Source organism: Ceratotherium simum, chromosome 33, assembly GCF_057802395.1.
Source record: "Ceratotherium simum simum isolate JZ-2026a chromosome 33, ASM5780239v1, whole genome shotgun sequence".
In the NCBI taxonomy this organism is placed as follows: Eukaryota; Metazoa; Chordata; class Mammalia; order Perissodactyla; family Rhinocerotidae; genus Ceratotherium; species Ceratotherium simum.
In genome coordinates, this window is record NC_141932.1 from 24,514,275 (window position 1) to 24,529,696 (window position 15,422).

The window sequence follows — 15,422 nt, forward strand, 5'->3', positions numbered from 1 at the left end:
ACTGCTTAGTGGGTACAGGGTTTTACTCCGGAGTGATGGAAACATTTTAGAACTAGACAGGGGTAGTGGTGGCGCAACACTGTGAATGTACTAAATTGTTCACTTAAAAATGGCTAATTTCATATTATGTTAATTTTACCTCTGAATTATTTTAAAAAGGGGAATAATCTAAATATCCCAATTAAATAGCAGTGATTTTCAGACTGAAATTAAAAACAACACCCAATTGTATGCTGCCTATGAGAAACCCATTTTAAATAGACACAAATCGGTTAAAAGTAAAAGGATGGAAAAGATATGCTATGCTAACACTAATTAAAAGAAAGCTAGAGTGGGTATAGTAATATCAGATGAAGTAGATTTGGGAGCAGAGAATATTACCAGGGACAAAGAAGGTAGTTTTGTAATGATAACAGGATTAATTAAGAGTACATAACAATCTCAAATGTTTATGCATTTAATACCAGAGCTTCAAAACACATTAAGCAAAAACTGACAGAACCAAAAAAAGAAACAGACAAATTCACAAATATAGCTAGAGCTGTCAAACTCTTCTCTCAAAACAATTAAACAGAGATAGTAGACTTGAACAAAGAAATTAATGCAACAGAATAGGAAATACAGGAATGTACCCAAAATACATCTGGTAATTTGGTATATGCTAAAGGTGACATTTCAAATTATTTATTTATTTATTTTCCCCCCAAAGCCCCAGAAGATAGTTGTGTGTCATAGCTGCACATCCTTCTAGTTGCTGTATGTGGGACACGGCCTCAGCATGGCCGGAGAAGCAGTGCGTCGGTGCGCGCCTGGGATCCGAACCCAGGCCGCCAGTAGCGGAGCACGCGCACTTAACCGCTAAGCCGCGGGGCCGGCCCTGACATTTCAAATAAGTGGGAAAAGATGGATTATTTGTAAATGGTGCTGAGAAATGGGGTGGCCATAGAGGGGTAACATTAGATTCTTGCACAAAAAAATTTAAATGTAAAAAAATGAAACACAAAATTAACAGGAGAAATCATGGGAAAAACTTTAAATTATCTCAAGGTGCAGAAGGCCTTTTAAACATGCGTCAAAACTCAGAAGCCTTAAAATACTCGTAAATTAGATAACATAAAAATCAATTTTGCATGGCAAAAGAGGACTGTAAGCAAATTCAAAAAACAAATAGTAAACTGGAAAAAGTATTTGCCAATCATATCATAAGGTGCTAATTTCCCTACTATATAAGTAAAAGGTCACTTTCCAACTGAATATTGAGCAAGAGATATAGACAGTTCACAGAAAAGTAGCCCAAACTCATTCATAGTAAGAAAAAGGCAAATTAAAACTACACTGGGGGCTGGCCCCGCGGCTTAGCAGTTAAGTGCGCGCGCTCCGCTGCTGGCGGCCCGGGTTCCGATCCCGGGTGCACACCGATGCACCGCTTCTCCAGCCATGCTGAGGCCGCGTCCCACATACAGCAACTAGAAGGATGTGCAGCTGTGACATACAACTATCTACTGGGGCTTTGGGGGAAAATAAATAAATAAATAAAAGCTTTAAAAAAAAAAAAAGAAAGAACTTTAAAAAACAAAACAAAACAAAACTACACTGGGATCTCATTTTCTACCTGTCAGATTGATAAAGATCTAATAGTTTGATGGCTTGACCTAATAGATCAGAAAGTTACACGCCAAAAGCTCAGAAAACACATACTTTTTTAATATACCTGTAACAGTTATGAAAATTGATCACATATGAGGCTATAAAGGAAGCCTCATTCAATTCCAAAGAATCAATATAAACATCTGACTATAGTGCAATAGCATTAGAAACAAATAACAAAAAGATAGCCGAGACTTTTGAGTTAAAGAAGAACACCTAAACTAAATTACAAAACATGTGGAAATGAATAATAATGAAAACACTAAATGCCAAAATTGTAGGACACAACTTATGTAGTAGAGGGAAACGTACAACTTTAAGTACATTTATCAGGAACAACAAAAACTAAATTCTCAATTCAAAAATGTAGATTAAGAGGGATAGAGTACACTCGAATTAATTTATAAACATAAGGGACAAAAATCTATAGAGAATTAGGAGAAATAAGAGAAAAGGATAACAAAACCAAGACACAGGTTTTTTAAAAGATCAATGATCAATAAGTTATATGGACCTCTGTCAAGGCTGATAACAAGAGCAAAGATGTAATTAAGAAAATGACTAAGAAACCAAAAGAAGTTAGAAGAATAATAAAAGAATCTTACGAATGACTATTTGCAAAAAAATTTGACAATCTAGACAAAATGAATACATTTAAAAAACATAAAATACCAAAATTGGCAAAGGAAACAAAAAAATTTGAATAAAACTGATAAATTGAAATTGTATAGAAACATCCCCTCAAAAGAAGAAAAAGTGTAAAGCACAGATAGATTTACAAGTAAATTTTAAGCAAACTTTGATGAATGGATTTGATGACCTATTTGATCAGAGATAAAGGTAAGAAAAAACACTGATAGAGTCCAGATGCCTGAGAAGTATATGGAGATAGGCTCCAATTTACCAGTAGTCAATAATAATAATGCAAACTAAAACATCCAAGGAAGATACTATCAAGTGTTTACAAGGACATAGAAAGAGGTACTACTGGTGAGAATGGAAACAGTTGCAGCTATTCTAGAAAATAATCTGGTTGTACCTAGTAAAACCATGCAAAAAACCCTTTGCCCGATATTCCAGGGTAAATATCATAACTTAGTTCAGGTCCACAAGGGGTCACATACTAGGATGTTCTTTGTGGCAGCGAGGAGCATACCCAACACTACAGGAATAAATAAGTAAAAAGTAACAAATATATAATATGAATTACTATGCAAATGTTAGAAGCAATGAATAGCATTAAGGCAGTGTGCACAGAGGAACATGATAGATCTAAAAAACGGTGCTGAGTAGAAAAAAATGACACTTTTATAGCATAATAGCATTAATGTAAATTTCAAACACACAACACTGACTTATTTGATAAAGGATATATATATACTTAAGGATACATACCACACATACCTGTGTGCATGGCTTTGGGGGAAAATAGGAATTGGGAATGATGGGGGAGAGAACAAACCAAGAAATGAGTGTCGGACTAAACAATTTTGATAATGTACAATGAGTTGAGGTCCAAAAATATAAACACAAATTTTAAAAACCAAGAGCTATACCCTTCCTGGCCTCTATCTTAATAGAAGGCAGAGTCCTAACAGCTGCAAATATCCAGTCTGAGAGACTCTGGAGCTGCAGTTCCCAGTCCAGGATCAGAGAGGAGGGCTGGGAGCACTGCTGTTGGGGACTCTGTCCACATACTGGGAGGCAGGACATAGGGGTTGAAGTGACAGTTCTGTCTCACATGAGCAGCTGGCTCTCAGGCAGGCAATTCAACTTCCTGATTGATTTAATCACTAATAACTGCCATGTTGACTGTTTACATACATTAGATTCTTTCAAGTGATCCTCACAAAAACTTGAAAGGCTGGAATGATTTCAGTTTTACAGATAACTGAACTGAGCCTGAGGGAAGTATAATCACCTTTTCAGGTTTTCCTAACTAAAAGAGCTGACATCCATACGAAGGTCTAATTCCAACACCTACACTTGTCCCAATAATCAAAAGAGCGGATGCTTCCACTATTCTTTCTAGAAGAATATGTGAGGAATTACCGTGCAAACGCCTTTAAGAAAGCTGACCAGGAGAGGGACTCATTCCCCTGTCACTAAAGTACCCTCTCCTCATGGCTTCAAGGAATCTGGTTTTCTCCACCATACAATCTAGTGTCTCTCTGTCTTGAGCTTTGTGAATAAAGTAGAAAATCTTAGTAGGGTACAGCAAATTAAAATGCTAAGTAGGAACTAGAAACCAATGCAAAATCATGTTCTAGAAAGGAAACATTTTTCCAGCTGTCTCTAAAACGGGTGCAATCATAATGGCAGCAATTTTGCCCACAATTCATGTGCAGTACTAGCATCCAAATACAGTAACTACTAAAAGGGTACAGGACTCTGGAAGATTTACTTATATATCACACAAAGCTTTGCATTGTGTTTGCTCAGGGAGAGATGTCTGAAATACATTTAAAAAAGAAAGCAAGCCTTCTGTAGGAGGAAGAGAACAAGTGGAATTATAATGCATCTGAAGATGTTTAGCCACACTTCCTTGTGACTTATTTACATGAAGTGAGGCAATTTTAAATTATCATTGATTTTCAAATGGTCACTTTTTAAACTTAAGTTATTGAAACAATGTTTTACAAATCCTGGTACAACTTCAAGTTTTATAAAGGGTGACTAATGTATACTTATTAAAGTGAGCTCTAAAGTGAGCCATCTTTTTCTTCTTGAGCAACAAGAATGATAGAAAACAGAAAACAGAGTATATAAGGAAAACGCTATCTCACTTCAGACTCTTTCTTAGGCTCCCAAGACTAGCTAGCAAGACCTTTTAACGAGAAAAATTATTTCCTTTCTTAAAAGGGAAACTTCTATTTCTGATTTCATATCCTCTTTGGAATATATATGCTTGTTTTCTCCCTCCCTAAATTCCTTGGAAGGTAGCTAACTTCATGACTTTGGGCAGGAAACATTGAGGATGCATCTGGAACATTCTATTATTGCCAGAACATAAGGATGCTTGCAAAGATGTCACAGCAGTGCTGAAGGGAGCAAGGAGCTAGCTTAAAGTGGCCCCAGTGGCTAAGTTCTGACAATTGGAGCATCAAAAATATATACACTATAGTTAATTAAAATGTGTTAAAATTGTAAAAGGTCATGAATTTATGAGACTAAAAATAAAAATGTTAAAATGCAATACACAAATACGTAAGAATAATAAAATATGAGAATGAATTTAGTAAGTACAAAGTGTAAATATATGTATTTACATATATGGACTACGTATACACACACATATATGGATTTCCTTCTCACAGGGTATGTAAGGCACATATGTGTGTATATATGTGTGTCAGTATATGCAGTGTGGATAGATAGGTCTCTTATCTCTCCCAGGTCCTTAATCAAAAGTCAACTTCCAAAGAGGCCTTCCCTGGCCATACAATCTAAAATATCAAACTGGTCCCCTATGTCTTCCTTCATCTTTTTCTCCTTAGAATTTACTCTCTCACATTTAAATATTTTACTGATATATACATTTTTATTTTCTGTCTTCCTCATTAGAAATTAGCTCCACGAAGGCAGGGATTTTGTCTGCTTAGTTCACTACTGTATCTCCAATGCCTGGATTAGAACAAAGCCTGGCAGCCAGTAGGTACTCTATACACAATTTTTAAAAATACACACACAAATACAAACCTCCTGCTTAATCAAGAGTAAATAAAAGAAACTTTAAATATGATAAGCAAAAACTGCATAAACTGTAACAAGGCAGACATTCAGCATAATACCAGGTTAAAATGGAATCCAACAGTTCATCACCATTGATCAGATCCAATAACGAAGTGGAAAAGGTTTCACCAGTGTGTTCTAAATAAATTAGTCCGTGTCCTAAAAGGAATTAACTGAACAGACTCAAACTCTCATCTCTTTGGACAGGAAATCTCTAGATAGTCCTAGTAACTAAAAGATACTAATAAGGCATGTTTTTAATAATGCTAAAATATCAAGTCAATATATCACAATAAGCCAATGGGTTGTATAGTTGCAGGTAAACAAAATTTAGTACCTCATTGTGAGGAGAAACACCAGACTGTAAAGTACAAACACACATGCTAAAGGCATGAATGTAAAAGATTTTATCAACATTACAAGCGAAGTTTAACTGTAAAAACAGACAATCAATCAGTGGCTTGGGTTTATGTCACCTTGGAAGAAGAAATCAGGTGTCATACTTAGATCGAGAATCAGTTAGTGAATAACTCAGACTCTTCACTGGTCTGAGTTATTATTCTTTTTCCTTTAGGCCTGGTGAGTTTCCAGTAACCTTGGGGAGGTTTCCAAAATAAGTTATTACTCAACCCTTAGAAAGTATAAAATAAGTATCCCTATACAGCCAGGAGATAGAAGAAAGAATAAAGAAATGATGATATGAATTTAGCTTATGATAATAATATACTGTAGATTAGATATGTTTGGCAGTGTCTTATAATTGTTATATTTGCTTCTGTTCAAGGTTTGAAGTATTCAATCACACTAAATCTGTAGTTTAAGTTGTGTAAAGGGAATTTGTCTTAATATTTAAGAAAATTAATTTTCAGGTTTTCATTAGCTCTAAGTATAAATTGACTATTAAAGAAATTATGAAAGTAGTAGTCATTGTTTTGTTCTATGCACATATATAAATCCTATACCCTTTCCTAATTCGTTTGTTCTCTTTTTATAGATGCTCTCCAGACAATGCCCAAGATTCTAACTGGTTCTAGATGTTCAAGGTGTCTACATTTCCATATCACCAAAGTTTACCTCCCTACATCCACTCAGATAAAATAGGAAAATACTGCCCCATATCCTCATGTTCCTCATTACTCTGAAGAATGGTAATGATTTATTCCCTAAAAATGTTAGGCTCCAACTGCTTTACTTTTACTACTAGTTGAAAATGGCTAGGGGCCGGCCCGGTGGCATAGTGGTTAAATTCTCATGCTCCACTTCAGCGGCCCAGGGTTCACAGGTTCGGATCCCGGGCATTGACCTACGCACTGCTTATCAAGCTATGCTGTGGCAGGCGTCCCACATGTTAAAAAAAGATAGAGGAAGATGGGCACAGATGTTGGCTCAGGGCCAATCTTCCTTACCCCCCAGAAAAAAGAAAATGGCTCATCCTTTCTGTCTGCCAGCCATGTCTTTGTCTGATATATTTAATTCTAAAGAAGTTATCAGTAAACTTCTTAAACCAAGTTTACAATCTACTCCCAAAAGAAGACCTCATTTACAATTCTTGTTATATTCTATTGTACAATATGTTTAAACCCATACTGAAAGCAGAAAATCAAATAATTCCTTTAAGATGAAGAGCCATTCATTAAACCGAGGGATCCATTATTCTCAGCTTGGCATTCTTTCTTTAAAGACCTGTGGTGAGTCACTGCCACAAATGATTTTAACTCCTAACAGGAAAGCATGCTAAGGAGTTTTACTAGGTGAATTTTTAAAAATTCATCCTTATTGTGAAAGACTAATAAATACTAAATTAATTTTTATCAACAAATAAAATAACAATTCTCTCAGCTTTACCAGGGCTGTGTATTCAACTTTCATATACTTGTTATATCATAAGCTTTCTCCTCAGGATAAATAATTATGCCATACAAAAGATTAAGGCTTTCTCACAAGTATAGCAAACATAGGGTGAATGAGTCAGGACTCTAATTCCAAGAGACAAAAATCCAGTTCAATTAACTTAAGCAAAAAAAGGAAATTTATTGGATCATGAAAATGAAAAAGTAAAGGATGGTGTAGACTTCAAGCATGACTGGATATGGGAGATAAAACAATGTCAGCAGATTTCTGTCTCTCATCTCCATTCTCCTCTGTGTTGGATTGATCTTGGGAAGGCTTTCCTCATGTGGTAGCAAAAACGCTACTGGTGAGTTTTTAACCTTACTAAATCCTCGAAACCTGCAATTCCGAAAAAAAAAGATCTTCTCTTACGACCCATAACAATACCTTCATAGGGCTCTACTGGTCCAGATAGAGCCATTTGCCAATCTCTTATTAATCATTAGGAGGAAAATAATTGGCCAGCTTATGACCAATCCACTGCTCTCCCTGATTAATAGTTTCATTAGCAACATATTCATTGAGGGTGGGGTAAGTCTCAAATGGGGTATAGAACAGATCAAAAAGAACAGAGGTCTACTACCCAGGCTATTTCAAATAAGGGATGATCATGAACTGAAGGCTTTTCCGTATGTACTACATTCACAGAATTACTACCAAAGAATTCGCTGATATTTATTTAATAAGGACTGAGTGGTGACTGAATGTTTTCTTTTTTATACTTGTTATAATCAGAGAGTTTCTCTATTATGAATTTTCTGATGTCGTCTAAGGGCTGAGGCACAGCTAAAATTATTCCCACATTCATTACAGTTATAGGGTTTTTCTCCAGCATGAATTCTCTGGTGTAGCCTAAGGGACAAAATCTGATGGAAAGCCTTCCCACATTCATTACATTCATAGGGTTTCTCTCCAGTATGAACTCTCTGATGTTGATTAAGGTATGAGCCACAACTGAAGGCCTTCCCACATTTACTGCATTCATACGGTTTCTCTCCTGCATGACTTCTCTTATGATGAATTAGAACAAGCGCATCACTGAAGGCTTTCCCACATTTACTGCATTCAAAAGGTCTTTCTCCAGTATGAATTCTATGATGTCGATTAAGTTGTGAGTCAGTCCTAAAAAACTTCCCACATTTGATGCACTCATAGGGCTTTTCTCCGGTATGAATTCTCTGATGTTGATTAAGGTGTGAGCGATAACCAAAGGTCTTCCCACATTCATTACATTTAAAGGGTTTCTCTCCTGTATGAATTCTTTGATGCAGAGTAAGGGCTATGCGTCTGCTGAAGGCTTTTCCACACTGATTACATTCGTAGGGTTTCTCTCCAGTGTGGATTCTCTGATGTTGATTAAGGTGTGCACTCTGTCTGAAGGCTTTATTACATTCTTTACATTCATACGGTTTCTCCCCTGTGTGGATTCTCTGATGTTCAACAAGGAAGGCATAACGGCTAAAGGCCTTCCCACATTCATTGCATGCAAAGGGTTTTTCTCCAGTGTGGATTCTCTGATGTTGAGCCAGGTGTGCACTCTGTCTGAAGGCTTTGTTACATTCCTTACATTCATACGGCTTCTCTCCAATATGAGATCTCTGATGTTCACTGAGAAAGAAGTCATGGCTAAAGGCTTTTCCACAGTCGTTGCATGCATATGGTTTCTCTCTCCTGTTAATTCTCTGAGGTTGAGTAAAGAATGAGTAACAGCTAAAGGCATCACCACATTCATTGTATCCATGGGGTAATTTTCCAAAATGAGTTGTTTGATGTTGAGTAAGTAATGAGTGGAAACTTAAGAGATTTGAATAATCATTACTTTCAAAAGATTTCTCCCCAGGAGGAATTCCTATATCTTTAGTAAGGTATGTATTCTGGTTAAATTCCTCACATTTGTTACCTATCAAAGATTCCTTCTCAGCATGTAGTCTTTTCGGTTCAATTAGGACTGAATTTGGGGGGAAAATTTTATCATAAATATCAAATTTATGTACTTGCTCTACTGTGGGAACTCTTTGTTGTGTTAGAAGTACTGACTTCAAGAGAATGCTTCTCTCAGAATTATTATATTCCTTGTCTCTTTTCACAGCAGAGATTTCCTGAAGAGTTGTCACTTGCCTGAAATGCCTCTCCTGATTTCCCTGATGTCGCTCAAATTCACCCTCATATTTCCAAGCTTCCCTGACATTGGAGCATTTGAGGTCATGACTTGTCAGTCTTTCCATTGCCATCTGCTTGGATATTTCCTCTTCATCAATGTACCATTTTGGAGATAATTCCTTGATTTCATACCAAGACTCCCAGTCTGAAAAATACCAAGAAAGCAATGTCTCCTTTTTGCCTTTGCAAGGAGAAAGAAAAAGGTTATAGAAGAAACTGAAAAATTTAGTTGGGGGAAGGAGGGAAAAAAGCACATGGTATGATATCTCTCAAATTGCAATATGAACAAAATACAAAGAAAGCACAAAGAATGAAGAGAGCTGATACAGGAAGGTACATGTGTTGGTGACGGGGAGGTGGTGATGGGGAAACAGGTAAAATGTAGGGCATCAAGATGCAGATAAAGCTAAATGCCAAGAAGATAAGGAATTGAGAACAACCGATTAGATCATGATCACAGTTTCCCTGCCTCTAGTCTTTAAGGTTTCCAGCCCATCCTGCACTGGCATTCATAAGACGAAAAGCTGCATGAGGGCAGGGATTACTGTTTACTTCTTATTCTTTTTACTGCTGCATCCAGTGCCTAGGACAATGGCAGCATTTTACTGAGTGAATGAATGTTGAGAGAATCCTCAACAACTTCTAAGATTTTGTCAGGGACCAGAGAAAAATTATTGGATTTTTTTCTCAGTCTCTAGAAGAAATCTGGAGGTCAGCTTTAGTCATCATTGAGAGAAAAATACTGCTTATAGAATAGATACCTGATCTTTTTAGGAGAGGCTATTGGTTGAGGTAAGGTGGAAAGGAAAATATTTTTTAAAAGATGATCTAAAAAAAAGGAAAATGAAAACATCCTTTTCATGTCACACCACAATAGTCAGCCAGTAGAGTCACTATACAGAACCTACTGCCCAGCACCCTGTGGTAGAGGGAAAAACCATCTGAGATACAGGTCCATCTCACTTTTTTAAACTCTAAGGAGAGAGACAAAACGTGTGCACACAAAAATTCAATATGGCAGATAATGAAGGACTAGTTAATAAAACACAGATTATTAGTAGTATAAGTGGCAGAAAAACAGAAATCAAAACTCACTAGCTTAGTTGAGGAATAATTCCTGGAGAATATGAGCTTGATGTTCAAGACTACGATCAGGCTTCCAAAATACAGTGATTATTTCAGTAACAGAGTCATTTTGATGTTTTTATGTGCTTAGGGATTATTTTAGAACTGCACGTGTTAGCATTTTTCAGTTAATTAGAAACAGTTTTTTCCATAACATTTTCCCATCTGTTGAAAGAAAAGCTGCCCCCAGGGTAGGTGAGCACAAAATTGAAAAGCAAAAAGTATATTGTGCATCTTTCTTCTTTCCAATACACCCTCCACTTGAGGAAAGCCCCTATCCTACCAGTCCCTCCTATGCACCGCCATGGATTTTTTCTTACTTGGGCCCCTATCTCAACCCAGGCCTGAGAGGGCTTTGTTCACTTATCCTGTTAGATCCACACTGTTGTCCATTCTTTCCACAGAAGTACAACTGCTTCACTTCCCTCACCCACTCTTCTAGAAATCTCCTTTCCTGTATCCATCACTCAGGGCCACTATATTCCCTCTTACCAAGAATAAATGTTTTCTCTATACCAGGCAGATGGCAGCTTTATACAATACCTAATGTAATGCTGAGTAAAAGAAGAATGATGGGAGAAGACCATGGACATTTTCCAACATGAGAGATTCTGAGGAGCCTGGAGATCCAAACACTCTCTTTAAAACAAAACAAAAGGATATTCTGGACTTAGGCAGATGAATACTATAGGGGAAGGAACTTTACATGGGGTACTCCAGGGGAAAGTGTAGAGCAGGAAATAAGTATTGTATGTGTGGAAGACATATTCACTATGATTGGAGTAGAGAAATACTCAGAAGTCAATGGTATTATGATGGCATTCAGCAAGAGAGAAGACAATTCACCCATAGTAGTAACTGAATGAGGGGAAAAATAAAGTTATGCATTCAGGCAAAGTGGAAGAGAGCCAATGGGCATCCATGGGGCACAACATCCATGCGAAACAACACAGCGTTTGGAGTCAACAGTGAGTTTGAATCCTACCTCTGTACACAGCTACCCAGTTATGCTACCTTTAACAAACTGATTATGCTACCTCTTGAGCCTCAGTTTCTTAGTAGGCAAAATGAGGTGACCTCACAAGTATGGTATAAGAATAAGGGATAATATAATTATAACATACCTAGTAGTGTCTGGCCCATTATAGATATTCAGTGATACTTATCATAAAATGAAACAAGTTATTCTTTTTTGTGTGTGTGAGGAGATCAGCCCTGTGCTAACATCTGCCAATCCTCCTCTTTTTTTGCTGAGGAAGACTGGCCCTGGGCTAACATCCACGCCCATCTTCCTCCACTTTATATGGGACGCCGCTACAGCATGGCTTGCCAAGCAGTGCATCGGTGCGCACCTGGGATCCGAACTGGCGAAAACCCCAGGCCGCCACAGCGGAGCGCGCGCACTTAACCGCTGGCGCCACTGGGCAAGCCCCGAAACAAGTTATTCTTACACTAAGTTATTCTTACACCTATACCACTAGTAGGCTCAGATATTATTACATTTATGTCCAAACAGGGATTACGAAATAGGCTGATGGTCAAGTGGCAAGACAAAGAATGGCATTTCCAATTGATTATAATATGTTGTAACTTGTAATATGTAATTTATGTAATTTCCAACTGATTATAATCTATAAATGGATGGAACTTAGAAGTCAAAGTATGATCAACTGTGGAATCCGATCAGAATTACATAGTAAGTAGGCTGATGTATAATGTTGGAAGAAGAAAAGACCTAGTCTTCCACATGCTGAACTGGTGAGCAATAGACAAACTTGATATACTGATGAAGTAAATCGTCTCCTGGCATGAAACCCAGGAGATTCTAGCAGGAAATCTGGAAAAAAAGACAGGACCTATGGGTAAATCTTAATCAGAAGGAGGGAGTTTACTGTTAATGCCCAGAATTCATGTTCCAATGAATAACCTGACCAATGACCCACAGACTTACAGATTGGATCTCCTTCTTTAAAAGACTATATAGAGCCATGCTGTTCAATATGGCAGCCATTAACCACATATGGCAATTTAAACTAATTAAAATACGAAATCTTTAAATTCAGTTTCTCAATCACACCTAGCCATATTTCAAGTGCTCAACAGCCAAATGTGGCTAGTGGCTACTGTATTGGAAAACACAAATACACATCATTTCCATCCTCACAGAATGTTCTATTAGACAGCACTGAATAGAGCTCTAAATATGACAAAGATCTTATGGTTGAATGAGGAAAAGACAGAAAAATAGGGAAAGGAGCCAGTTAAAGAAGAGAGAAACAGAACAGAGCTTTAGACAGAGAAAAAAAATAGGGGTCAGAACTATCTTATACATCTCAGTAAGCTGAGGAATATGAAAACGAAGAAAGATATCTGGATTTAGTCAAACTAGAGGGGCAGAAGGCAGACTGCAAGTAGTAAGATAATGGAAGAGAATTTGAAGTAAAGGCAATAAATGGAGATTGCAATTGGCATATAAGTAACTGGAAGAGAGAAGGGAGTATGGTGTACAGGAAGACAAAAAAGGTCCTATATAATGTTATGAAATTATTTTAAAGAAGATTTAAATAAACAAAAATATAATCTATAACTGCACCAAATTAAAAAAATATATGCATTCTTGTTTACCCCAAGTTAATTTATATCACGTCAATTTCAATCAGAATTCCATGAGGATTTTATTTCTGAACTTATAAAATTATTTTAAAGGATACAAGAAAGAAAATGATCAATAATATAAAAGAAAATTCTGAAGAAAAAAAGAAGTTTCTAGGATCAATCATATGACCTAAGCCTTGCATTTTATACCTTCCTTCCATTAAAATCCCTATGAAAGGACTCCACCAGGGTGATTTGTAAAATTCTCTATCATTATGGGGAAATGTCAAGAGAAGCACACTTGAAACATAAAAAACCTATGGGAGGCAGAAGAGAACACAGCAAAGAGAGGCATGAACCTCTCTATCCTAACCATACCCGGCTGAAGGGAATCTCACAGTAAAAACACATGGAAGGATTTCCATATCGATTGGATCTCTGTGGGGGCTACAGCTGAGGACCAGCATTAGGGGTGCTCTGTAACATTTTTCCTTTTTTCTTTTAAATAGAAATAATATTTATTAGAAAATACTCAAGTAATTAAAAAATGTATAAAGTATACTCTCTCAAGATATCATCCCAAAGACCACTACTGTTTGTGGTTGGGTCTATATCCTTTTAGAATTTTTCCTGTACAGATAAACGCAAATAACTTTTATATACATACTATTTACAATTTGCTTAAAAAAATTTTTTTAACTTAACTTTTTCCATGTCAGTACAAATAAAGCTACCTCATTCACAGAATGGAGGAACCATAATTTAGGTAATCAAGCATCTTAATAGATTTTTGCACTCATATCCCAAGAGCTGAATCACTTGCTTGCCAAAATTCAGTTTTGTTCTCAATCTATTTAGTTCAGTTGTACTAGGTATTTATAATTACATCCTTTAATTTAGCATTTAATTAATTAAATGAGTGCTAAAAGGGAGTTGTTGTTTTAATGAAAACTAAGTTTTAGAAAAACAGGCTAAAAGTGAGTTACTTAAAAGCCTGTTTTTGAAGTAAGTGTGGAAGAGAATTGTAAAAGCCTGTTGAAAACTTAAAACTTGACAAGGATTCCATACTCACATGGTTTGCAAATGTTTTGCTTCACTTTAACAGACATCAACAATGGAAACTGTGGATAGTGCATTATGAGTGTGGTTGATGTAAGAAAGACAATGCTTAACTCCAATCTACAGATCATATTCAAATAAAAGGCATTGGTGCAATATCAAAAAAAACTAATGAATGTTCACTTTTATGTTATAAAGTTAAAATAAAATGTCTCACATGTGTGTGTATACAGTAGTCCCTCCTTACCCGAGATTTCACTTTCCAAAATATTAAATGGAAAATTCCAGAAATAAAAAATTCCTGAGATTTAAATTAGACGTCATTCTGAGTAGTGTAATGAAATCTTGCGCTGTCCTGCTCTGTCCCATCAGGGACGTGAATCATCCCTTTGTCCAGCATGTCCAAGCTGTATACGCTACCCACCTGTTAGTCACTTAGTAGCCTTCTCAGTTAGCAGATCAACTGTGACGGTACCACAGTGCTTGTGCTCAAGTCACCCTTATTGTACTTACTAATGGCCCCAAAGCACAAGAGTAGTGATGTTGGCAATTCGGATCCGCCAAAGAGAAGCCGTAAAATGCTCCTTTTAAGTGAAAAGGTTAAAGTTCTCAACTTAATAAGGAAAGAAAAAAATCATATGCTGAGGTTGCTAAGATCTACGGTAACTTTTATTACAGTATATTGTTATAATTGTTCTATTTTATTATTAGTTATTGTTAATCTCTTACTGTGCCTAATTTATAAATTACACTTTATCATAGGTATGTATGTTTAGGAAAAAACATAGCATACATAGGGTTTGGTACTATCCACAGTTTCAGGCATCCACTGGGGGTCCTAGAATGCATCCCCTGCAGATAAGGGGGAATACTGTATTTTTAATGATTCCTCATAACCAGCTTTTAAAAAAATTAATCACAAATCAAATAAGCAGCTTTTACATTGTGTGTTTTTGCATAATTTTATATTTCTATAGGATATATTTCTAAAAGAAGTGTTAAATAAAACTATATACATATTTTAAATATTAATATCCATTGTCAAACTGCCCTCCAAAATAATTTTTATCAATTTACATTCCTATCAGCAACATAAAGTGCATGTCTTCAAACTCACCCACACTGGCTAATGTTCGCAAATCTTTGCCCCTACAAGTAAAGAGTATCTCACTATTATTCTAGTTTGCAATTCTCTGAATATAAAATGGAGCATT

At 36.4% G+C, this 15,422-nt stretch overlaps 1 protein-coding gene across 2 annotated transcripts in view; it reads right to left on the bottom strand.

Annotated features, from left to right (window-relative positions):
• Nucleotides 1-7,390: 7,390 nt before the first annotated feature.
• ZNF527 (zinc finger protein 527) overlaps nucleotides 7,391-15,422 on the bottom strand; it is a 62,050-nt gene continuing 54,018 nt past the window's right edge. For both annotated transcript variants that reach the window (XM_087422105.1, XM_004439695.3), the window contains exon 5: nucleotides 7,391-9,574. In XM_087422105.1, coding sequence (XP_087278231.1) covers nucleotides 8,001-9,574 — 1,574 coding nt within the window. In that variant the 3' untranslated portion in view covers nucleotides 7,391-8,000. The remainder of the gene's footprint in view (nucleotides 9,575-15,422) is intronic.